This window comes from Phalacrocorax carbo, chromosome 1 (assembly GCF_963921805.1).
Source record: "Phalacrocorax carbo chromosome 1, bPhaCar2.1, whole genome shotgun sequence".
Taxonomy (NCBI): domain Eukaryota; kingdom Metazoa; phylum Chordata; class Aves; order Suliformes; family Phalacrocoracidae; genus Phalacrocorax; species Phalacrocorax carbo.
This window is the reverse complement of record NC_087513.1, coordinates 37,811,473-37,837,801: the sequence shown is the minus strand read 5'-3', so window position 1 is coordinate 37,837,801 and position 26,329 is coordinate 37,811,473. Positions and strand designations below refer to the sequence as shown.

The 26,329-nt window shown below is 43.4% G+C and overlaps 1 protein-coding gene across 2 annotated transcripts in view; it reads right to left on the bottom strand.

Annotated features, from left to right (window-relative positions):
- Positions 1–26,329, bottom strand: part of RASSF3 (Ras association domain family member 3) — a 78,583-nt gene that overhangs the window by 28,574 nt on the left and 23,680 nt on the right. Inside the window, exon 1 of one of the 2 annotated variants that reach the window (XM_064448673.1) lies at positions 25,296–25,608. The exons of the other annotated variant lie outside the window; for it this stretch is intronic. Coding sequence (XP_064304743.1) covers positions 25,296–25,424 — 129 coding nt within the window. The 5' untranslated portion in view covers positions 25,425–25,608. Of the gene's footprint in view, positions 1–25,295; positions 25,609–26,329 lie in introns of those variants that run through there. 2 annotated transcript variants of the gene reach the window in all.

The following is a 26,329-nucleotide window of genomic DNA, read 5'->3' as shown; positions in this document are numbered from 1 at the left end:
ATTCACACTGCATAACAAGCAAAAAGGAAATGGAAATAAAGAAGAGCTGACTGCAACTAGTCAACAGACTGGTAAGTCAAGCAGTGTGGTTTGCTCAGTGATACAATAGACAAAGTAAAAAAAGAAAAACCACAAAACTGGAGGCAAGTATAGCTTGGTGACCTAGGGGTACCAGAAAGAACAGCAGAGTTGGTTGCCACCAATAAAGAGGGAAGTGAGTCTGTCTCTCCTCACTGTGAAAGCCAAGGAAAAAAAGTAGCACTTTTCAACAGTTAAAAAGCTAAAAGAATTTAAAGTACATGTTTAAAGGAATGGAAAGCAGATTCTTTTCACACAGAGGTGCACTTCAATTCACCCAACATCCTCAAATACCTGGAGGCAGCCATCACTTCTAGCACACATATACTGCGCCTACTAAGAGTCTCAAGGGGAAGTTGCTGGGTGTCACTGACTAACTTCAAATTAAAGCATGACAAGTCAAAAGCAAGTTGTTCCTATTCCTACACATGAAACAAGCTAGTAAGAAAGCATGGCTGCCAAGTCCATTTTGTTTAAAAGTACCTGTCACAACAGCTAAACCATTTTAGGAAGTGTTTAAAAAGAATAAGCTAAACGTAGTGTGACATTTGAGGCTTACAGAACTCAAGTGCTTTTCCCAAATTACCTTTCATGTCACTATCACATTCAACAGGTCAGAATACAGAAAGGCTTTTCTGAACTTCAAGAGTTAGAAGCCTGATTTTCACAGGTGTCAAGTGGCTTGGAGTTGTCATCAACAACTTCTGAAGGCGTAAAACAGAGCTGCCAGTTACATTAAGAAAAAAATCCTTTAATCTTTTCCATAGAAGACAAACCGGTAACAACAGAACTTATTTGCACAGTAAAGTCCAAAAGGACTATGCATTTTAAAATTAATCCTTAGTCTTGTCTTTACATTTAATATCATGGCACACCTGCAATAACACTGAAAACAAAACATCTCATCACTTGCTGGAAGCTTGGTATCAGTGCATATTTCATATTTCTCAAAGCATATTTAAACTAGCTTTGGCAGACAGACTTAGTATGTTTACAAATTACTTCTGCATAGCATAGATTACCCCTGACAGGTATTTTCGAAGTACTGAGCAATGAATTGTTAGATTTCAACAATGAAATAAGGTTTCTGATTTGCTGCCATTTGCAGTGGCAAAAGTGAAATATGAATATATGGAAAAAGATTACATGGTGATTTTGCCTTGATTTTTTGTGCTTTTGAAACAAAAAAGTGCCAGATTTCCTGCCATTTTCAGCATGTTATCTATTGCCAGTTTAGTTTTACTGGAAGATTCCTCTTCTGTCTGTCACTTTGACTAGCTAAGAGGGAAGACTGAGAGCCCTTACAAGAGCTGTTTATGAGATGACAAGTGCTTTGAAGGACCAATTAGATATGTATTAGAATATCAATTCAGACTAGCAGGGGAAGTTACTTCCGGAAAAGAGACGCTCTCCATTAGATCTCTCCAGAAGATAGGTAACACCTTCAGACTTGAAGCTGTTCATCCAGTTTAAAACTTCCCAACAGCAATTAAAAATTGAAGCTACCATTTATTCTCTTAATGCTCAAGTCTTACAAGCAGTAGGTAGCACTACATGGTGTAGTGCACCACCACTTCAAAGCACCATTAAGAAAGAAATGCAATAAATATTTTTTTCCTATAAAAAACCCATTGTAGAGCCAATCCTCTTCTGTGAGAAGCTGGGAGGAGAATATGGGTAGAGGCAAAGCACAAGCAGTGAAGAGATGATGCAAAAAACCACCTACACAAGTTGTCTCCATGTTCTGACACAGCTGGTATGGAGCAACTGTCAGCAAGCTCTGCTGAGCTTAAGTCAGCTACTCCACAGACACCAAGACATCCCTGCAACACACGTCACTGCAGAGCTACAGCGCAGGATTTAGTCCACGCATTGCAAAACTCTCCACACCCCAGCCGGCCCTCTCACATCCCAGGCATCTTGACTGGCAAGCTTAAAGCTCCAGATGAAGATACGCTCTCTTCTGCTGGCAGGCGTACTCAAGCAGCCCCACTCCCTCCTTTTCCCTAGATGAGTCATCTTTACTGAAGTTCCCTGATCTTACATACTAAATGGCATCAAGGCAATTACAATTCGTTGGTTATCAAATCAGGCTTTGTTTTCTTCTGTAGACATTGTACACATGTTTACTAGCAAAGTAAGAACTGTTATAATGTTTGATTGCAAACGTATTATTTGACAATTCGTAAATTTATCTCTTCTTTCTTTCTATCCAGCGACCCCGCTCCCCGCAGAATCACCGACAGACAAAAGCTTGTATCATGGAGGACGAGAGTAAGTAGGGACCAAAGTGGACTTATAATCATGATGCATCATCTTTTTTCCAAATTTGACAATTACTACTGGATTTTTCCAGGGTGGATGGGCCACCTATAGTTAACATGTAAAGGGAACATGTATATAATTATATATGCACGATAAATAGCCCCACCAAAAGGTGTACTGGCAAAAGTGAGGGATAGAAGGAACCAGAGTTACACTAGACAGAGTCACCAATTCATACCACACGATACTGTCAATAGCTTTTATTTGCTCTAGGGAGCAAATACTAAAGCATTATCACCCAGACTTGGTCAAACACGAGTGTTTTCCTAGGTGGTGTGACACAGCCCAGCAACTTGCTGCTCTCAAGGACGAATGGGGCATTTCACTCCCCAATAGCTATGAGGTCTCACCTCCTCTCTGGCTTTCAGCATTTTTTCAATCCCTTGGTGAGAGAAACTCAGCTCACTAACCTGTCAAGAAATTAACGCTGGAAGAAAAGCTAAGCTAGCAAAACAGGGTACAAGCAGTACAGGAGGCAGTGCATGGACAGAGCATGTGAGATTTTCTCCAGCAACTTTAAGCTGCTCTACCCAGTCAACTACTTCCTGGCCTGCTCACACAGTGCGAGCCAAATGTCCTATACAAAGTTTCTGGGGTGGTTGCTTCCTAAAAAGCAAGGAATTAAAGGACTTCCATGCAAAACTGGAGATAACGCACCCTAGTTTTTGCTGGAATCCTTTACATTACCCTTTGAAGAGTCTGTTCCCCCCAGAGAAGAGTTTGAAATGCTATCTGAGCAAGTAAGGCAAAACTCAGTATGCAGACATCTAAATCTAAGGATCTGGACCCATCAGATCCAGAAAGGAATTCAGACTTCAGGAGTACTAATTGTGGGTTTTGAAAGAGGATTTGTTCACTACAAGAGAAGTCATTTGAGAAAGTGCATCATATTGACTACAGATGCAGATTTTTTCCCCTTCCAGGTTTTATTTTGCTCTTCTCAACTTCAGAGAGATTGATGGCCTCAAAGAGCAGATCTAGTAGGAAAGTACAACAGACACCAGGACTGGAGCTGCTTGTCTCATCAACAGGACCAGCCCAAGAGCCCAAACAATAAAGGAGGATGGCATCAACTGCAACAGCCCCTGTGCATGGACAATCCTCATCCAGACTTGCAAGCCCAGAACGGCAGGAGAACTTGTAACGACTGAGGCCAGAGCTATCAGGCATGCCTAAGCAGACAAATGACAGCCTTAGAGATTCAACATGCACCTTCAAACTTGGCAACCCTCTACTCCCCCAACTGATTTTTCCACCAGAAGCTATTGGACAACCTCACAGGTTACCTCTGCATCAGAGCAAAGTCAAGCCTGTGTGGTTTTGCCCACTCTAGTCTGTAATATTTCTGCAGCCACACGATACATATCCTCTGCACCCAGAATGATCTGTCAGCTCTCCACCAAGGGACAGCTGTGGTGTCTATTAGATAAGCACCATTCAAATTTTGACTTGGGGCCTGCAGTGAAGAAAATTAGTATGGGAAAACTCTACTTGAAATTATGCAAATAATGACATGCCCTTTGTAATATTACAGGGTCACTGAGATAAGTTTCATGCATTCCAAAAACTTTCACACGCTCACTTCGAAAGGTATATGCTTAATGAATTTAAATGCTGTCTTGCATGTCCAGGAGTTGACTATCAATATTAAAAGCAAATGCTACTGGAAACAAATAATGGGAAATGCTTTTCCCAAAAATATTTTAAAATTACAGAACTGCAAATATCATACTTTCCTTTTGCATTCAGAAGAATTATTTCTTTTATTAATCTTTCTAATCAGATTTTGTTTTGAAAGTTTCGTATTGTGCTTCATGATTTGCCTGTAAATCATTCATTTATAACCCACCCTGCAGGATGAACCATCTTTCTTTAAAGCAAAGTCATCTTATGCAGTCAATCAGATGTGACAATGAAGCAATACATCCTCAAAGGGAAAGGAAGCATGGCTATAAAAGGCAGGCATGCAGAAGGTACTGAAATTTAGCCAGATGACAAACTTAAATATTCTGTTATTTCACTCAGAACTACTTTCTTGCTTTAAGGTATTTTTACTGAAACTCCATCTTTCCTCAACTGCCTCTCAGTTTACTGATACCCCAGCGTACAATTAAAAATAAGGTAAGTATTTAACATACTACTTATCAACTTGCTGCTGAGGACATAGTCATTTGCATGATCCAGCTAAGACAAGTCATCAGTCACTTACAATAACAAAGAACTCAAAAGGAATCCTGTTTTCCAAAGATGGAAGTGGTAGAAGCAGTAAAGAAGAAAAAAAAATAGCATCCTTTGCTCTGACATGTAGTGTCTATCACATATGACTAAACCCTGGGTCATACATAAACTTTGAAATTAAAACTTTCCCCCCCTTTGATATACAAAAGATTGCATCAAATGGAAGGACATTTTGTATATTTGATTGTAACCATGAAGTTCTCAATCTTGTCCCCCTTATATCACTTGCTGTGTTAAAAAAAGAGAAGGATAAAGTTTATTCAAGTTACATAATTGCAAAGACCAAGACATGCCATTTCTTTTGCTTTATTCTAGGAAAGACTAATGTGATTAATATGAAGACAGATTTGATCTGTTCTTTTTAAGAAAGAATTTTCCAAGGTTTGCTTCATCTGGAGGTAACCAGTCTGGTAAAGAGCCCTTCGGTCTCTGCCATATGCTGCAAAATGGACCTACGCGCAGATTTTTCACAAGAGGTATTGTGGGTTTTGTGGTTGGTTTGGTTTGTGTTTTTTTTTTTAAAGTACTGGTGACTTACAGATTAAGCTGTTCCAGAAAATTAGTTCTGCAGAAACAAGCTACCTTGCTTGTACAAATCATTCCTCAATCCCACTCCTTGCTGGAAATCATCCCCAATACAATACAAAAGGATTGTGCTGTGAGAGTCAGGGGAAGGAGCATGCAGTGATTCTGGAGTAACCAAGGGAAGCCAAAGCACAGGACAGGAAGCCAAATACCCGCTTTAAAAAGAAAACCAAATCCTTTGCGGTTTATAAATTCATTCAAGAATTATCTGTCCATTTTTATCTGTGTCTTGTGATAGGAATGGCTAGTGGAAAGCAGGCATTCATAATCCTGCCAGAATCCATAAGGGGCATGCTGCTGAGGACAGCTACCCCAGGAGCTTCTTAGCCAAAAGCGCGCTTTGAAGGAAGTCCTGCAGCACTTCATCCCAGAAGGGCAAGGGCTGAGAGGCACAACTGGGAGATGTGGAGGAAGCTCAAGTATCTGTCACTCCAGAGGGAAAGGGGTAACCTCTTTACTGCAATAAATACACAAGAGTCCAGGGAAAAGGTAACATGCCAAGTCTCCTTCACCAGGAGCATTCACAACTCTCCACTGTTTTGAGTTAAAAGCAGATTGTCTTCTCTATCTAAGCAGCCTCTGGCCTGTCTAGGGCAAGAACTGAACTATGTCAAACAACTGTGTAAGAGAATAAACACACATAGGATGCTTCCTCTTCTCTAGATAAACACACAGAACTGACAACAGCACAGCCTCAGTCAGCAGCAAAGCTGACAACCCGTTTCCCTTCCCTACTCTCGGCACACTAACAGGGCACTACCAGCACCAGAGGTAGAGCAGAGGAAGGGGGGCTGGAGGTACAAGCCAGAAGAGAAATATGAAACAATGCTTCTGCTATAGTCCCTGCCATAAAGAGTCCAAGCTGCTGCAGGCCATACAAACATGGTCTTACTTACTCAACTTCTCAAAACCATCAGGTCCTCCTTTGTTCTAAAAAAGCAAGGCTGTTCTAAAAAACATTTTCTGACTCAAATGACCCAAGGTCAGGCTCCATTTAATACTGGAAATTCTTCCAGTAGCCTTTAAAAGGGCAAACAAACAAAAAAAAAAAACAACAAAAAAACTCCCACTGAATGGTTTGCATGCAGAGGAACTAATTAAGCCTAGTTTGTTAGGGTCTTGCATATGATCTACTTGTAAACTAAACTGCACAAGACTTTCACTTGGATGGCTACATGGGGCAAGTTGTGATTGAATTTCTTTTCCCTGTATGGGTTATAATGCTTCTGTCTTGAGTGGATGCCCCGATGCATCAAATTGCAACTGCTCCCACTGCTGCCTTTCTCGTGGTCGAGGCACCAGCAGGGTGTCTCTGCAAAGCCTGCTTACGGCTTAACTGTTCAGCCCCCCAAACCTTTGTGAGATCTGGTCCACGTGTTATCTAAGCATAGGAGAGGGAAGGGAAAAAGTCTCACTTCTGCAGAAAACATGGGCAGCCAGGATAGTTTTGAAATCCTACTACCAGCAGCAAGTCAGGATAGGTTTTGTGTTAAGTTGTACTTCTGCCAGAACAAGGACTGATTTTGAAACAGCCACACACTACACTGAGAAACAGCACAAACCCACTCGTATTTCTGCCACCCATGCTTCTATTGTTCCACGCACAAACAGCTTTCAGCCTCCGAAGGCACCAGCTGAGAGCTCTGCGCAAATGCTATGGTTCTGTTATGCCACACGACTTTCTTATAGCAATGAAAAGGAGTTTAAGAGGTTCAAAAACACCACTTCTTGTAGCAGCTTCTTGTAAAAGGCTACTTTTCCGTCAGGAATGTGGATACAAAAGCACAAAGCAAAATTCCCCATGCACTTCTGTAAATTGTGCAAGTATTCAAATAAAAACAGAAAACAATTCATTTTGCTCTGTGAATTAATTTTTTCTCCAGAGATGAATGTTAGATGACAGGTCACCTTGAAAACAAGCCATATCATTAACACAGGAAATTTTCAAATTAAAACGAGAGACACCACCAAGGTTAAAGGAAGAACAACAGTCTGGAACTGAAGAACAAGACCTCCTTGCAAGGAGAGCTTTAATTGCATATCATTTGCAATGATATTGGAGGGGGAGGGCAGGGAAAGAGAAAGAGAATTTGAAGTGGGACACAGAGCTATAACTGCATGGGCATTTGCTAACTAGGTCTGCATTTATTAAGTAGGTCTGTTGTGCAGAATAACAAAAAAACCTCAAGAGATAAGCACTTCAGCTTGCATAGGGCTTGGATACCTTCCCAGAATTCAGGTCATAAGCAAAGACTCTCATAAGCAATGGAGGGTGCCAGAGCAAACACTTCATGCAAACTGGTCTGCGTTTGCCTGTCTAGCCAAAAATTAAATGATGCACTTTTACTTTTTATTGGCACACACAAAATACTGAAGTACAGCAGCTTTACAAATTTCATTTTCTAACCCACTTTCACACAATATCACTGTATGTCAACACCCAAGTTTTAAATACTGTTGGACTTAGTATATACTTGATCTACTCTGGTGTGTTAACTCAAACAAAAAAAATCCTGCTTTCTACACTTACTTTCAAACAGGTTCTCTAGAGAACAGCCAAAGCATCCTGAAACCTCCTGGAAAAAGTCAGCTGGATTTCCAGCACAGTCACACTCTGATAAAAGAAGCTTCAAATTCAGTCTGAAACTACATTGAAACTTTACAGTATACACCCTTCACCCTGCAAAGAAATTCAAGGGACTAGCATTGGGCTGTGGTTGCTGGACTTCAGCTTGGACAAACATTTTAACCACCTGTCAATTATCAGTAACCATCTGCAAATCTCCAAGAGAACAGCAGCCAAAAAGGAGGCATTTACAGTTAATAATTGCCCAACATACCGGTGTTTACAAATAGGTTTGCTTAACATATGTCTGGTAAGTGGTAATGATAAACATCATCTGAAAAGCACTTGTATGCAGCCAGGTACTGCTTTGTGACCTCTTCAGGCATCACAGCCATGAAGGAAGTAGTTTAAAAGAACACACAAAACACTGAAGGTTGAATTGATGGTATCAGCTCAAAGCCAGTCCAGCTAGCCCTGACAGACAAAGAAAACAAAACAGACTGTTGAGAAAAAGATGACCAAAAAAAAGAAACCCTGCACACCTTTTCCCATGCATAAGATGCTCACATAAGCATCACTGTTTGTATAGCGCAAGCTCACAGTTCCTTCCAGATCAGGTCACTGCTCATCTTCAGAGCTCCCACCAACCTGCCACCTGCACGACTGCAACATACACCATCGCCCAGCCACCAGCCCTGTTGAGGTTAACTACCCACAGCACCCAGTTTCCATGCAAACCTCCGCTCCAGTTCCCCAAGCCATCCTTCTCCTTGCCGTTCAGCTCTCTGGACTCCTCTCACCCAGGAGATGGGACCCAGCACGCTGCCTGCCCAGCTCCCCGCACTGCTAACCGGAGCGCACCAAACACGCGAACTACAGGGCTCACAACCTCCTCCCAGCCCCAGCATCTCTCACCCACACAGAAGACAACCCAGGGCTTGTCCCTTCTTTCCAGGTGGCTTGGTCACACAGATGCCTTGTCCCCCACCCAGCTCATGACAGAGCTCTCTAGAGAACAGGGAGAGTGGCCTTTTCCCCAAGGCTGTGGCAGCACCCCCTGTCCCAGTCTCTCCCCCTGTTGATGCTGGCATGCTGCACGAGCCTGTCAGGAGCGGAGGCTCAGCCGGGCAGCCATAGCCACACAGGTGGGCTGGAGCACATGCCAGGCTCTTACCTCTGCTCACATCATCCCTTTTACTCAGGGTAGACGTTTTAGTGCTTCATGTAGGCACTGCATGGAGAGAAGCTTTGAGCCAGGGAAGAAGGAAGAAAGAGGCCAAGCAATTTCCCCGGCCTCCTCACCCCAACCAGGGCATGCCAAGTGTCCCCGGAGGGCCAGGCACACACATGCTCTTCCAGTCCGATGGCTGCTGATGGTCATTGCTCCCGTTTCCAGCTCTCAATAAAACAAGGGACTTTGCAATTAATTCCTAAGGGATATTACCAACTGGCAGAACCAAAATTAATTTTATTTAAATCTAAATATTTATACTCATTTCCTCAGTGTCCCACTGCATTGCATTTTTCTAAGGGCTGAGTTCAGAGACTTATTACAAAGAGACTGCCTTCAAACTGCCAAATGCTTTCTGCCTTGGCAATGTCAGTCAGGCTTTGGTCCTTCAGCTCCTGCTGGTGTTACCCAGCTGGCTGGTAACCGTCCATACTTGCTCGTTTGTTTTAACAAAGTACCTGAAGCACATTCACACATTTCTAAGAGAAAGATCTGAGAGAACAAGGAAGGGAGGGAACGTCTTGTGTCTCATTCAATAAAAACAACCAAGGCAAAAAAACTAGATCTAATCTGCCAAGTAATGGGGTATCATTTTATGTGGGTTGTTGTTTTTTTTTTTAACTTGGTACTTCTCTTACATTAATAGCGTACACGGCCCTGCTATTTACTATGATCCTGAGTATACTAGTGCCTTACTCATCTGAGTCCCATCCTATTTTTTATCATTGATCTTGCAGTACAGAAAGAAGAAAAGAGAAGAGAGAAGAGAGAGATGATGTTGACTTCTAGTTTGTCTGGAAGCTTATCAGGCAATGCTCTCCCTCTCTGAAATGAGCAAATTATTAAACAGCCAGGAGTCAAGACACTCAAATGTTCCCATTTCATGACTAGTGAAAGGCTGGAGGCATGCACAGCCAGCCTTCCCTCCTTCCAGTGGTCCAATGGCAGAGCAAGAGCTACTGCCAAGAGGAGCCGCCTCTTCTCTTGCTGTAGCTTCTTTTTCACCTTAAGTCTTCCACCCACTAAAAGACACTTTCTTCCCCTCAAGCAGTGGTGGTGTCCAAAAAGCTGCCCATATTTACACTTCTGAAAACAATGGTAACTGTCATGCCATAACCAATAAAGCCCATCATAAATAATATGTGTAATAATTATACTATATCTATAATATGTATATTATAATAAATAAAATCATGGCACAAAGTTGATTACTGCAATAATTCTCACAGGCAGATAGTTTCAGCTGTGAAACTTTATGAAGTGGCATGAAAATGGATACTGATGATACATTTGTCAAGCAAAGTAACAAACCCCTTCCAACCTTCTCCCAAAACTGGCAAGCTACCTGCCATTTTAAAAAGCAAGCAAAGGACTAAAACTATTTCCTTTAACAGGCTCACACTTGCAGTGGGAAATTTTTATAACTGCTTGAGACTGTAGTCAAGGCACAGAAAAGAGCACAGTTACCTTTTGGTGTGGCATAACATTTAAAATACATTTCAGTATTTTTAAAATAGTGCCCTCAACTTTGTTCTCCAAATGGCTAAACTGACCTGTAAAACCTGTACAGGGAACAACTAAGGGAGGGTTTTAAAGCCACAGAAAATATGAACAGCTAGAAATACACAAATGCATGTATTGTTAAAATCAGGAACCTGCAAGTAAATTCATGGCTTACATTGCTACCCTATTAGCTGCACTACTTTGTCAGACACTAAAGCACAAACTTTTTTCCATTCAGCAAGTTCTACTGCTTTTTCCTCGATTATCTCCTTTCAGAAGCATTATTCATTAGAGAAGCGAAAGAAAAAAAACAGACAAACCAAAACCACACAAAACCAAAAACCCCGGACTTTTCCACCTTCTCCTTACCTGTAGCATCTCTATCCAATTAAGAAATCTGTCCAAACACACTAAGGCATCTCTTCACTGCACCATCTGCTGAGGTTCTTCCTCAGCACAGCACCACAAGGTAAGCCAAGCCCAGATGGAGCTTCTTGAGGTCCCACCCTCCCTGTCAGCCTCCCCACCTGCACATTCCTCCATCCGCTCCAGCACCAGAACTGCTCCTCTTGCAACCACAGAGATCTGGTTCAAGGAAGGCATCTGGCAAAAAACTTAATTAGGTTAAACTGAAGCTGCAGTAGAACCACACCCTCTGCTCAAGCAATGGCAGCCACGCTTTACAACAGCCTTAGACCCACAGCATCCATCTTGTAGGTGTGTGACTGAGATGTTACAGGGCACGACCAACAGAGGTAGGATGAACTGCTCCATGATAAACTGTGTTCTACCTTGCAAAACATCGCCTGTTCTTCTTGGTTCATAGGATAAATCTAGGAGACTGGAAACCTGGCTGTGCTCAGCACCCTCTACAAAATGTCCAAACAATGAGAGTACTGTGAGTTGCATCAGGCTTGTCTTTTGACATAACTAACATCCTGTGAACCAGCGTGTTTAGTTTACAATGTTTTCACTAAGATGTTCCGTATACTTATGCTTTGACTGAAGTGGAGCATGTAGAAGTTATGCACCTGAAAGAAAACACTACGTACCTATTTACAGATAACCTGTGCATATCAGCAGTCCAATAACTAACGTGGGTAACAACTTACAACAGAGTTAGAAGACTTCTTTGTGAGCATGCGGTCATGAAACCGCACAGAGACTGAGAGAAGAACAAGCAGGGAATAGAGCAAGCACTGCCCTGGGATGTCCTGGTACATATCTAAAAGCAAATGGGATCCAGTTCCAGCTCACAGTTTCAGTAGAGCATCCCCACCATGTTTCAAACTTTTTCGCTTGCCTTTGCTGCAAACAGTCATGTCAAAGTTTAGATTTCTCTGGGATGGCAGTATTAAGGTTCATTTGGCAGCATATACTGAGGTGACAGGGAAGAATGAGAAAGGGTCTCTGGAAGTCCCTAAGAAAGCAGTTCCTTCCCACCTCCAGGGAATGGCAGGACATTTCTAATGATTGCGCTTAGCACACTGTAATGCTTCATATCTACAAGATAATGAAGTGCCAATGCTGTACTAACAATGCTGCTTCTATAATCCTTATAATAAATACTCCTCTTCTGCCTTTTGTTTCTGTCACAATCCCTACCAAATGTGAAATGCCTTCCAAAAGATGTGGGTTTTTTTCCCCCCTGTATCTTCCAGCTCTATCTCTGAAGATAAAAACATACAGGTTATTACTTGTCTAAGAGGTTAAATCCAGAGACAGAGCATGGAGCTCCTATCTTGAATTCTCCACATTATGTTTTCACAGCTATATAGTACAGTAAAAGCTGTATTACATATGACAATATTTTCCCAGTGTTGGCCACAAAGGGCTAGCTAAAACCAGCCACATTTTAATACAAGACCCTTGATCTGAATTCAGGAAGAGGAAGAAAGAAAAAAGGAAAAAAGAAAGCAAGGGTGGCATATTAGCATCCATACTATGTGCTTCACCAAGCTGCTTCAGGAGCTGTTTTGAGCTATAAATCACTAAAGAAATCCGGCATCAACTTTGCCTGTTACAGGAAAAGTCACTAAGTTTGATTATATTTTTTTTTTTGCAAATACCAGGTTATCATCACAAAACATGTCATTTTATTGTCTTATGAGGTGAACACCTACTTCACAATGGTCTATTATCGTCACAACTCAAAGCTACATCTTCATATTCCAGTGGTAACTTCAAAAACGCCTCAGGGAGGAAATTGGCATATTTTTAATATCAAATATGCTTTGAAGAATATTTGGGGTCTGTATTTAGGGGTGGGGAAAGATTTGCCTTTTAATTATTTTTTTAATTAAATCAGCTGTGAGTTTTAAAGTTCAGAGCATTAGAAACTGCTTTGATGTTTCATTTCACATATACTTTTAGCACAGTATAAACAATCATGTCCCCCATCTTGAGATAAGCTTCACATCATGTGAACATGTAACTGAATCAAAAGCAGCTGTCAACTTAGACAAACCCATCAACTCTATCCATAAAACAAAACCACCTGTGACAACTTTAATAATTTTTGCCCATGAGTGAGCAAATGCATGCTGTAAGCAGAAGACATTTAGAAAGATACTAAAAGTGTTTTGTAACTTCTATTCTGTTGGAATAATCTGTCACTTATTTAAATCCTTTAACATTCATACTAAGGCACAACTTACCACCTCCCAGTCACAGCAGAAGCAATGAACAACAGTTTGGATATCTGAAATGCCACAAGTCTTCCTACGATCATCATGGCAAAGGTCTTCCTGAGAAGAGCCCCTGAAACCCCTGCAAGTGGGACGACCCCTTCCAGGGCAGCACATTAAGAGAAGAAAAGTAATTCTTTCCTAGTAATAGCAACTGGAGAACCAAGGACACCCAACAGGAGTGAGCCAAAACAAGAGGGTACTACCAATAACTTCACTGACTACAAACACACTTCACATATTCATCTCAGGCACAGGTGAGCACAAGGCCTTTTTTTTTTTGTGACAAAATGCAGGATTAACCTCCCAGGAACCTCACTGTGATTTGTTGATCAAAGAAGTCAAACCAATTTGCATTACACCACCTGTCATATTTCAAGCCAACTTACTTGATTTTCTGACAGCTGGGCACTTCTGTAGTGTTACTGTTTTACAGACAGAGTTCCATTCTTATTCAGAACGAGAAAGGTGTATACCAGGAATTATTTCCCCTGTATTCTATAATAAACCTGCTATCATGACATCAAGACAACCACAAACACCCTATGGTTTAATAAACCAAAGAGGAAATTCTGATGGAACATGCCCCACTAGCAACAGAGCCAGTTTGTATTTGACATCTATTGACTTAAGAAGCATCACTGGTTCTCCTCCTTGCCTAAATACTTGACATTTATTTGCAATAATGTTATGTATGCTGTGATCATGTCCAAGATGTAGGAACTGTCTACACTGGGTGCTGGCTAATTGGCACCCAGCCTAATCCAGAATACAAAAATCTCACTGTACTAAGCACATGAGTGTCTGCTTCATTTTACAGAAGATCAATAATTCAGACCAGGCTGACAAAAGCCAGAAATCCCACAGCCAACTCCATCTCATGAAGTCCCCTTGCACACAGGCTTGAGCTAGCAATAAGGGCATTCTCCCAATTCTTCTACTCTTCGATAACACAGTGTGAGTATTTTTTCAAGAAGAGTTGCAACTTACAGCACAGAATTTAAAATCTTGAAGAAAATATTTTCTTTAGTATACTTCAATTAAAAAGTGGTGGGTTTAGGTAAGTTGCATTTCATTTTGCCAACATTAGACTTTTTAAAAAGCAGTAAAAATACATCCTATGCAAGCAAGGGACCAAAAGTTTAGAGAAGTGGATCACATGGTCAGCTGAACACTAATACCGTTCTTCAAATTCTATGAAAACAAACTTGTTCCCCTGAAGGCCAAATCAGAACCCAAAGCAATACTTTGCAGCTGATACAGAGAATGTTGACAGAAGGTATTTAGATTTGTCAGCAATTCTGTTATTAACTACAGCGGTCAGTGCAAGCCAGTCTCTAGAAGGAGAAGGGAAAATAATTTGTACCTGAAGAATAAGACAGGTTCTCACTTGGCCAGGACCTTGAAGAAGGGGGGGGGGGAAATCATTCTATACAGGAATAATTCCCTACGTACCATGTGTCATGGAGCCCAAAGAAACAAACTTTTAAAAGTCCACTCTTTACATAAATTAATTCAGCTTTAGATACAATGAGAATAGGAAAATGCAGTTGAAAATAATGCGTTGATCCATTTCAGAGGTTTATCTGACTGATGTCCAGAAGCACTGGATGTCTCCTCAGACAGCCATAGGTACATGCACTAGTCTCTTAGCACTACAAAGAATTAAAAGTTAACTCAAGCAATTCAATGATATTTTAAGAGTCACTTCCCCAGGGAAATAACTAAATTATATTAGCAAATAGAAAAAGATGGTCCAGTCTTTGAACTCTACAATGGTCCCACTCCATGAGAATAGCTTATCTAGCTACCGTGGATCCATCCACTTAGATTCTAAGATCCACTTACCGGGCTCTCTAAGAGCAGCTAAATGGTTTTCATTACAGGAGGAGTTGATTAAGACTCCTTTCATTAGTCATCAGTCCACCTTGCATATTCTTTGAAGGGGAAAAAGGTGTTCCCTTAATTCAACAACTGAAGGGCCCCTGAATATCAAGTTAAATACTCCCAGGATTTGGTTTATTTTAACTTGACAAGCTAACTCATGAAAAAACTGCAAATTCCCCTTTAAATTTTACATCAAAATTAGCTCACAGAGATTTATAAACACTTCTAAATACAGATAACAAGATTTTAGTGTTACAAGACTACAGTTTATGTAGAGACTGCACAAGAGAAGTCATGCTGTGCTAAGTTAGGCTCCATGAAAACTGGGAATATCGTGACCAGAGGAAGATTTCTTTAATGAAAGATCAAGTTCCCCTTCATAAAGTGGACTTCTCTTGTGCAGATTACATGGGAGTCTGGTTACTGCTTGCATCAGGCTGTCTGCACAAGTGGTGTTCCCCGACTCCATGTCTGGTATTCTTCCAGTGCCAGCATTTGTATAGGAGCACCCAATGTAGCAACTGATCCAAGTACAAACTTTTGATTAAACCATCCATTTTTGTATAGGACACAAGATATTGCTCCCTGGTGCAGAAACAGGAACAAGCCATTCTTCAGCCTAGGCTTACAGCAGGACAGATAGAATACTTTTTCTTCCTTCTTTCAGTCAGAGCTCCTGAAAGACAACCAAGTCACAAATCAATTCCCCATCTCAAATGAGACCTTTACCACGCCTCATACGCAGCCAGGATAATTCGATCCAATTTGCTCAGCAGCAGGGTAGTGTCCTATTTAACATCCTGTAACAGATGGACCAAGTCTCCTGTGCAAAGATTCCTTCCTTCTCCTCCTCCTCCATTCCTTACCTATCAAATATGAAAGCAACACCTACTTCAAACCTTCAGCTGCCAGGTCCACACCTCATGGAGAACTAAGGATTTCAGCAGTTTTTTCAGGAGCACCACCCATTGAGCCATTTACCCCTGTACTGTATCGTCAAACAAGAGCCATCACATCAGTTTATTTTTTTGGATCACAGATAGTTCCTGCTGCTGGAAATGGGGAGCCTGCATATTTAACAGGATTAAAATTAACTTTTCTCCCTCTCATATTTCTGTTCCTCAGCCTTCAACGCTTAGGTTAAACAGTCTAGCCTAACAGATCCAGAAATGCTTCTGCAGAAACCCTCTCTCCCCACCACTTTCCAAAGTTACACACACATGCACAGTAACACAAAAATTAAAAAGGGGCTGACCAGTCTAAGTCACCAGTCTGGACAGTAGGGGGATCAGCTCCTGCAGCGGGCTACAGCACCTACCTGCTGTGCACTTTAGGCACAGCCTATGTCACTTGCCACATGTCAGCTTTTCCAATACTAGTAAGCTAACCAGAGCTGCAAATATATTTTTTTTTTACCTTTTATGTCGTAAAGGGTAACACAAGATGCCTGTCTATGCCTACACTACATAACCTTTGCACACATCAGTAACAGGATAATAACAAATTATATTAGTTCCAATTATATCTATTGTGAAAAGATTGCACTGACTCTTATGCTGATCTCACAACAGCATTGAACCTTGAACTTACTCATTTCAGACATTAGGACAAACAACGCAGGTCAATTCTCCCATTATGCAACACTGTATTTTTAATCCTTTAAGCAGTGCCAAGGAATATGCCAGTTTCTGTACACATAAGCACTACAGGTCATGCTGAAATTCCTAGTGCAGTTGCTAGGGTTTACACAGCTTTACCAGATGCTTTCAGATGGACCATGAAGATATTTTGCAATGAAATTAGTAGCTCTGAACAAAAAGACTTCCATAATCTTAGCTTATGTATCTATAAGTGAACACACTAAATCAAGCCGCTGGTGGACTGAACAGCAAGATGAGCAAGTTTTGCTCCTGAGGAGCAGAATTATTCAGAAGAGAGCAACCCAGTAAAAGAAAAGTAATGCTCTAAAAAGATCACCTGCACTAAAGTCTTCCAAGTTTACAGGCTAGCTAGATCCTAGGCACAACTATGCAGAAGAAGTGACTGAGACTTAAGTCCTCCACAGCAGAGGTTATTAGCCATCAATAAATGCGTTAAGCTACTTTTGCAGTATTAACAAATGTGATCTATCCCAAACTTTTCTTCAGGAGGGACAAGCCAAATCATGGGATGCTCTGCTTCAATGGAAATAAGATTAAAGCACTTAGTTTGCTAAATTATCCTCTTCAGTCAGAGCAGAACTTGTTCTTCTATTTTTATTACTGATCAGGCTTTAGAGATACCATATTGACTGGGTACTGCAAACACAAGCTACGAGGACTGTGCATGATGAGGAAGAGTACAGCATTGTTAGACTGCACCTCCATGCTCCTGATCACACCTCGGATCAATTAGAAGACAGAGCACAAGACAAGCGGTCCTAATTACGGATAACTACAAAAGATTACAGACAACTGCCTTTGTAATTTACCCCTACCGTATTATTGTATATAACTTCTAAAAGAAACACACTTGCAAACAGCATTTTCCACAATTACTTAGTGGGTAAAGAGCGAGACTGAGAAGCTGACAGCTAGCACACCAAGAACTCCTACATACCCAACACTAACGCCTGATGCTTCCTGTGAGGCAGATGAGCCACCGCTGCTTTTACTATTATTTTCAGTACAGCGTAAATTCATGTGTATACGGGAACACGAATTCTTCTCCAGCACACACACAGTTGAGTAACTACAAAAGGATCTTAATTGCTACATAAATCACATGTGGCTACTTAGCATAGCCAAATACATGTCTGCATAGGAAGCACTCTCCTCAAAACCATCTGCAGTGTTTCATCGACCTCGCAAAAGAGCAAGTACGCCAAAAAGCTGAAATGAAGGCAGCAATTACTCAACCGAATTCAATTCATACCTGTCTACAAAAACGTGTGGGCTTCGTTACAGGCGTCTCAACTCATACCAAAGCCTGACAATACCATAGTCAGGTAGGCACTGCACTGAAACTGGAGGGGATGACAGCACCCTGTGCTAGCTTCAGTCTCACTGGGGCACGCCCCTGAAGTCTGTGGGACATACTGGTTTACTACCTTTCCTGGACGTTGGTGTCAAAAGGTACAAATCTTTCTCCGTGTATATATAAAAACATTTTTTAAAAATTATGCATATAAATACATAAGCAAACCCCCTATTATTTCTACCTAGGAGGAAAGTGCTGTATATATTGAACAGCCCGGCCCGGTGTTCAGCCTCCAGAAGTCCCCGGGGCCTTTGCAGCCTGTCCGTGAGGAGAGTCGAACGACAGACTTGTCACTCTCACTTCTCTCTTCCTGACGCTTACGTTGCTTGGCTTGGCTCACAAGTGTACTGTCACAGGCAAATGCTGCATTACAGATCTACTACATCTAAAATCCTCTCTTAATCGGTTTATTTGCAACTCGTAATCCAACACCGGTGCCGCTGGCTTTTTACACAAGGGACAATCTGCAGTTATCTGTTTTTACTTCAGTTTTTCTTTGTATTTTTGCTTTCACAGTGGCTTAATATTAACCAGCAAGAACCTCTTCCAAAATAGTTACTCTGATATTGTTCTTACACACAGGTCTACAGCTGAAACACAAAATCAAGAAAACAGGGTACCAAATTCTCTCCCTCCTTAAATAGCTGTTGTTGGGGTTTTTCTATTTTGGTTTAAATTTTTTTTAATCTCCTTCCTGTACTCAGATGATCCTCAGGTCAGTTGCTCTGCAGAGCATTTTCTTGAGGTCAGAGTCCTCAATTTAAACAAAATTCTTTGTGTCTGCAGATCTATTCATGAGTCTGAAGACACCCAAGTCTAGAAGTCTAAACATTTTGGACCAAAAGGCTACAGGTGCCCAGTACTTTCAACTTCAATGCAAGTCCAAAGTTCCAGCAGTTCTGTCCTTTTGCCTTTGCACTTAGATAAAGCCACAGGATTATCCCAACTCAATTACATTATTACTTAAGATTGCAAAACATCCATACATACTAGGTACACCTGATGTTGCCTAGCTACTGTACTCCAAAACACAGACAGGTGAATCAAAGTATTAAAAAAAAGAAAAAATAAAATCCAGTGTTTATCTGGTGACATTCAAACAAATATCAATAACAACAGCAGTAACACATTGTTAGCATAAACTTTTGGAGCACCAGCAGAGGAGCAACTGCCTGAGATGCACCTAATATAGTATTAATACAGTAGACTAAAGAAGAAAGTGGAAAGATAAGAGTTAGTCACCTAATCTCAATACTACCTGCCACTGTTACTGCACTTATGACACTTAAATTGCTGAACCTGATAGCACTCATTAGATGTTTTAGTGACTTGAACTCTTCTTGGGACAGTACATTAATCCAACTCTCCTAAATTAGTTTAATTTTCTGTGTGTTAGTAGTTACCATTTCCTATATTTAAGTATTCAAAATTTAAATTTATGATTCTAAGAACCAACTGCAATGATAAACTAGTGTAGAACAATCAGTATCCTCTGCACAGAGCATAAGTCCCATCTCACCTCCAGAGACTGTCAGACACCAGAAGGAAACTCTGAGTTCACCCCAAAATGGCCACCACACTCTTGCAAGCTACTGACGCACACACGCCACATCAAGCACTCCAAGAGAAGAGCACGACAGAAACACAAAATAAGGACCACTAGTTTCCTCTGACAGTGACGTGGGCTTAAAATAGACACAATCTCTACCCCACTCATTCCTTCAGCTCTTAACTTTCAAGTATTTTAGCTGTGACAATATTTATCCCATAATATTTACTGACTGCCAAATGGATTAAACAAAAAAAAAGATAAGAATGAAACACTACTGGATATTTTTAGTTTTGGTGGGGTTTATTTAAACTAAGTTTCATGACTACACGTCAAACACAAACCTAAACTTTTTGGCTCCAAAGCAAGCCTATAATTAGAAACCTCATTTGTTCTGGTAGCCAGGAGAGCCATTTTCCCTGGGGAATGTTACTGAAAGGAAACCCAGGAAGAGTTGTAACGGCCAAACAACGTGAAACTTGTTAATAACAGACACTGGTAACACAAAGCCAACCTAGCTAGACTCAAGCAGTTACAAATTGCATTTCACCCCTAGAAACAATTTTGTTCCCAAATAAGACACCTATTTTGTCTCTCTTCCTCTCAATGAAATGCCTCAAGGCTCTGCAAATTCACATGGAACAGACCTAAAAAAGGGCTTCTGCACCCAGAAGTTTGTCTACTTTTTCACACTTGTACCAGCTCACCCATTAAAAAAGAAATTGCTACACCTTTCCCTGCAAACCTCCTCTTCTGACAGTGGAATGAGAGATGTCTGGTTACCCTGCCAGGACTAGTTTTAGGGACTTTCACCCTTTGACTTTTGCCTCTCCCCTTCATACATCCGCTGCTCTTTCATATCCCCTTTCCATTTCCAGCTTTTTTTAATGAATTTCCTCTCCCACCCCCATTACCACACCTGCAAATTCCACTGACGTACAGAAAAGACAGCCACAAACACAACAACATGGCAGGGGGCACCGGGTGCGGGGGAAGGAACTAAGACAGCGGGTCTGGAAGCTGTAAAGACTGAGACCAGCAAGGGGAAGAGAGGGACTTTGGATGGGGAAGGACCGGTGTTGAGAGCAAGTCAAGGAGCACGTTCTCAGGTGTGGAACAGCATGCATTTCTGGAAACTGCCAACAGAAGCAGTTGCATTTTTCTTGCAGGCACCTTTACAGACCTATATGAAACGGTGAAAAACAGGATAAACACACAGTTGCTTTTTCCTTTAAAGAGAGGAGCAGTATCCAAGTGCCAACCTTCTTATCTCCAAGCTATTTTACACTAGGCTTGAAGCAGAGCTCTCACATCTTGTGTGCAAACTATTCATGATCAGATGCTGAATACAAGCTGCAGGATTTGCCCTCTTCTAACAGCTGGGATCCATGATCTTCACAGCACCGCCAGCTTCTGAAGCACTGTTTCCCAAAGCACAGCAGTGGCCTCTCTCACAGACCCCTCATGTGTAAGGACAGTTACAGAAACATGAGATATTTCTCTCTAACCATTACAGGGACAGGGGATACTGAAATGCAGAGCAGGCAAAACCAATCACTGGGATGTCCCCAGGTGTTTGCAGAGATCCTCACGGAAGGCAGGAGCTTAGCAAGGCTGGGAACTAACTCATGCACCAACCACAGCGCCTGGAAAGCTGCCATCCATCAAGCCACCTGAGAAAGGAGAAGTATTGCGAGGATTTACATCAACACCATTTGAAGTCGGAGAATGCAGGGGACTGGCACAGGGAAGGGACGTGTAGAAAACATATGCAGGAAGATGCGCATCCCTCCAACATATGGTAGGGCTTGCAAGAGCAGGCATGACTGTTTTCACTTTTCCTGAAAGGATGGGGATGGGCGGGAGGAAAGAGGGAGACAAAGGGGTCAGCTTTCAAAAGTTTGCAAAACATCTTCTTCTGGCATTTTCTCTAGGGGGAATGGACAATTTCCAAAGGCTTGATCATACAGAAGCACGGGTCTGATCTTGCAAAAGCAAGGATAACTTTACCTCACATGAGTAGTCACACTGGCAGGACAAAAATATTTACAGTTCCTCCTTTCTCATTTACTGAATCATTGCAAGCATGAAACAAGGCCACACTGAGCTTAATCTAGCCTCTGACAGTTGAATTGTGCAACAGCCACAGAAGATGAAAAACCTTAAATAAAGCTGAACCTTCATAAGCAGCAACACAGCATAAAGCAACCTCCATTTTATGCACATTGCCCTCAGTTTAAATTATTTCTTGCTTAAGAAATCACTCTGGGGCCACTGCTTGGCCTCAAAACACCACACTGCCTGTCATACGCTGTAATGGGTTTTATGCTTCAATTTTTTAGAAGTGTGTACTGGTTTTGACTGGGATAGAGTTAATTTTCTTCATAGTAGCTAGTATGGGGCTACATTTTGGATGTGTGCTGAAAACAGAGTTGATAACACAGAGGTGTTTTAGTTACTGCTGAGCAGTGCTTACCCAGAGCCAAGGCCTTTTCTGCCTCTCACACCACCCCACCAGTGAGTGGGCTGGGGGTGCACAAGAAGCTGGGAGAGGACACAGCTGGGACAGCTGACCCCAACTGATCAAAGGGATATTCCAGACCATTTTGTTTGTCCTTCCAAGTAACCATCACGCGTGATGGAGCCCAGCTTTCCTGGAGATAGCTGAACACCTGCCAGCCGATGAGAAGTGGTGAACTGATTCTTTGTTTTGCTTTGCTTGTGTGCACGGCCTTTGCTTTACCTATTAACCTGTCTTTATCTCAAGCCACAAGTTTTCTCACTTTTACTCTTCTGATTCTCTCCCCCATCCCACCAGGGGGGAGCGGGCGAGCTGCTGGGTGGGGCTTACTTGCCAGCTGGGGTTAAACCACAACAAAGTGGTAGACAGAGAGGAACAGACAAATCTTGAACCAATCAACAGAATATTAAGCATCTTAGGCAAGGCCCAAAGGTACTACCACAACACTTTTACACCAGAATTGGTATCAATCCATTAATCATGTCTTAGCTGCAAGAACTGAGGTACATAAGTAAGCCAATCCCTGCCCCATTAAATGGAAGATAAAAATTCGCCCACCTACTTAATTTTCTTTTTTCTTCTTTTTTTTTTCCGAAATCCATATATAACAAGTCCAAATACTACTACTGAGTTTTTCTGCAGGCGCAACTGCGAGCCAAAATCTCTAACCAATTTCTTCCCTGTGAGAAAGGGGGCAGAAGGAGCCAAGACAGAGGGATAGAAGTAATTGCTAGCACTTAAAAGCCTTCTAAAAGAAAGAAAAGAGAACCCACACTGCAAAACTTAATATCTGGACAGTTGAGAAAGACACAGAAACAATAACTAACAGCTCCCCTCTTCTCTCTTCGCTCAAGGGGACATAGTATGCATTTTTTGACTAAACCTCAAACACAAACCAAAAGTAACATCCTCATCCGTACAAAGAGGCTTATTATGATTGTTATTGCTGGAAGGGAAAACTCACTCTTACTGGCCACATGACTGTCGAAATCTACATTCAGCATTGTTTGGGGATTCTTTTTTTCTTTATAACTCAGCAGCTCAGAGCAACTGGTAATAACTTCATGACTAGAAACATTTAGCTGAGCATTTCTAACACTGCAGAGTCAGCAATACAGATGAATTTGTTCCAGGCTACTCAATACTTAAGCACATACCCTGCAGCACCTCACTGCACTATTCTTTTGGGAAACATTACTAGAGCACAACATCAAATCTTAAGGGTTTTTTGCCATCCCCCCTTACTTGGAAACGTCAAACTCACATACAGCTATTTACGTGTTTGCACAATTTACTACTTATACAACTAGTATTTAGTAAGACAACTCCTGCAACACCATTATAAAGACACACACATGTTTTTAGGATCTGAATCAAGACCTGGGCCTTCTGACCTCTCATGACACAGCAGCTACACACAGCCTGACCGCAGCTAGGTGGTATCTGTTAACACAGTACTGTCGTGCCATGGTCATCATCCTCCTCGTCCTCTGTAACGGCCAGGTGGCAGCCACCACCGGCCAAATAGGTTAGCAGATGAAATTCAAGGACACTCAGCACGACCTGCCAACTCCCACAGTGTGTCTCAAGTTAGTGGGAGGCTGAAACTCAAGATGGATGAGAAAAAGACAACCCCTGAGGAAGGGTGCAGTGAGAAGCACCCTGGGGAAGCAGCCACGACCTGATAAAAAGCTGGTCCCAGCCTATTTGCACAAGATGCCCGAGCTCAGGTGCAGGGAGAGGGTGCGCCCAGGCTCCCTGCCAAACCTTGCAAAGGAAGCTAAAGCTCGAGAAAGCTCTGTGCACTTCCTCGAACGGGAGCAGGAGTTTCCTGAGGGGCAGTTAGAGGGCTTAAGTTTTAAGCAAATCACAAACAGGGCACAACAGATGGAGAACCTCGGAGAGACAGAAACAAGGGTTGGCTTTCTGCACCAAAACATCGCCTAGAGAACAGCTGTGGGCAACGAACGATGGGTCTTGACAAGCCCCCTGGGTGGACCAGAAGGCACCTGAGGTCTCCAGGCTTTGACAAGCAAGTTTATAACTAGGTCTCCGTAGCAGCAGCAATATCGAAACCAAAGCGCAGTGGGGAAAAACCACCAAGAGTTTGTACAAAGAAACAGAGAGAAGCCGCAGCCAATGGTGGGAGCAGGGGAAGAAGAGCTAGCATAAACAGAACGAGCTCGCTAGTTTATAGTTTCCAAAGATACAAACCACCTCTAGAAAGAAATCCTGCACTTTGGGAAGAGAAAAATGAGAGGGGGCTGGACTGCTTAGCTAAAGAAACGTGGCATTTACCCTATATGGCTTAACGACTGCTCTGGATCGGACAGGGACTCTTCCATTTTGTATCCCTGACGGGAGTTTTGCTCCTAGGAGAGAGGGGCTGGTTTTGTTCTGGCAAGGCTTCCTCAACACACCAACGCTTCCCGCTCTCCCTGCAGCCCCCGAGGTCCTCCACTGAAGTTTCAACGCTAACCACAAAAGGGGTTGGTTTGGGGTTTTTGCTTTGGTTCTAATCAGTTCTTCACTTCAAAGCCCACTTGCAGTTGATTTCCTGAGCTTGAATGCTTAAACCAAGACACTTAAAAACTTCTAAGGGCCTTCCTCTGCCAACAAAACAGCTGAAGAGGCTGTCATTCACCTCGAAACGAGCTCGGAGCGGAGCGGCAGACCCTGGCGTGCCCCAGCCGAGCGCCGCCAGCAGGGCTGATAGCACAGTTACTCACCGCAGAAACATGTGATTCCTGCCATCACATCCCCAGCCCGCCGGGCTCCGCCGGGTCACACTTGCAGCCCGGCTCCCTCGGGCCGCCTTCCGAGCGGGGCAGCCCGGCGGGCTCCGGGAGCCGGCACCGCTCTCCTCGCACCGACCCTCGGCCCGAGCAGGGCTCGGAGCCCCGGGGTGAGCGAAGCCCTTCCCCGCCGCCGCCTCCCCCCCGCTCCGTCCCGGGCGGCTCCTTTCCCCGTGGGGGAGGGAGCGGCGGACACGTGGAGGCCAAGGACGGAGGGATGGAGGGAGGGAGGGAGGGAGGGAAGGAGGCGGCCCGGCCCGGCAGCCCCTCAGCCCGGCCCAGCAGCCCCTCAGCCCGGCGAGCGGCACTTACTTGCGGGGCGGCGCGGGTCTTGCCCGGCGGCCTCCTGAAGAAGGAGGTGCGGGCGGTGAAGAAGAACTCCTCGGACTCCTCCTCCTCCAGGCTGCTGTACCCGCTGCTCATGCTGCTGGTCCAGGTCATCGGCGGCGGCTGGTGGTGGTGGTGGTGGTGCTGGGGCCGGGCGGCGGAGAGCGCCGTCCCGGCCGCCGCATGGGGCCCCGCCGCTGCCGCTCCTCTCCCAGCGCCGCCGGGCCCGGGGCGCAGGAGGAGGAGGAGCCGCTGCTCTGCCGGCTCCGCTCCCTTCCTGCCGCCCAAGTTTCCGCGGGCAGCACCGCTCGGAGCCCCGCCCGCCCCCCGCCTCCCCCCCACCCCCCCCCCGGGAGGCCCGCCCCGGGTGGCAGGTGAAGGGGTGGGGGGCTGCTTCTCACCCCCTGGCCCCGAAACCCCGGCCCGGTATGAGGCGGGGGGGGGGTCCCGCCGGCACGGCGAGCCCAGCAGGCGGGTGCTGGGGCCCGACGGCCGCGAGCGGGGGGTGGGAGCTCAAAGCAGGGGCGTGGGCTGGGGTTCCTGACCCCCCTCCTGCCCTCTGTGCTGGCACCTCAGCACCCCCCTCCTGAATTACAAGCAGCGAGGGAGTTGGAAGTTTTAAGATTTTAAGTTGGGCCTTGCTAAAGAAAGAGGTTCCCAAACTTTTCCCTGATAATTACCTGATTTGACTCTCCTATGTGCCTGTAAGAACAAAGTTATTAAAGAATAACCAATAGCAAAATAATTGCAAGCCTCTCCTGCTTCACTCTTCCACTAATCTTTGAATTTAAGCTTTGCAACTGGTAGCAGACCCAATCCCACTGAGCAATAACAACCCTGAATTCCCGCAGCTGCTGTGGGTGGCTGGCCCTGGCCTCTCGTCATCAACCCGGCAGACTATTAAGTCAATGGAATTCATGGCCCCAGGATGTAAGGAGGAGCAAAGTGAGGCTTGTGAAGACTCAGCAGAGATTAGATATGTGTATAGATAGCAAGAACATCCAGGGCTGCAACTAAGA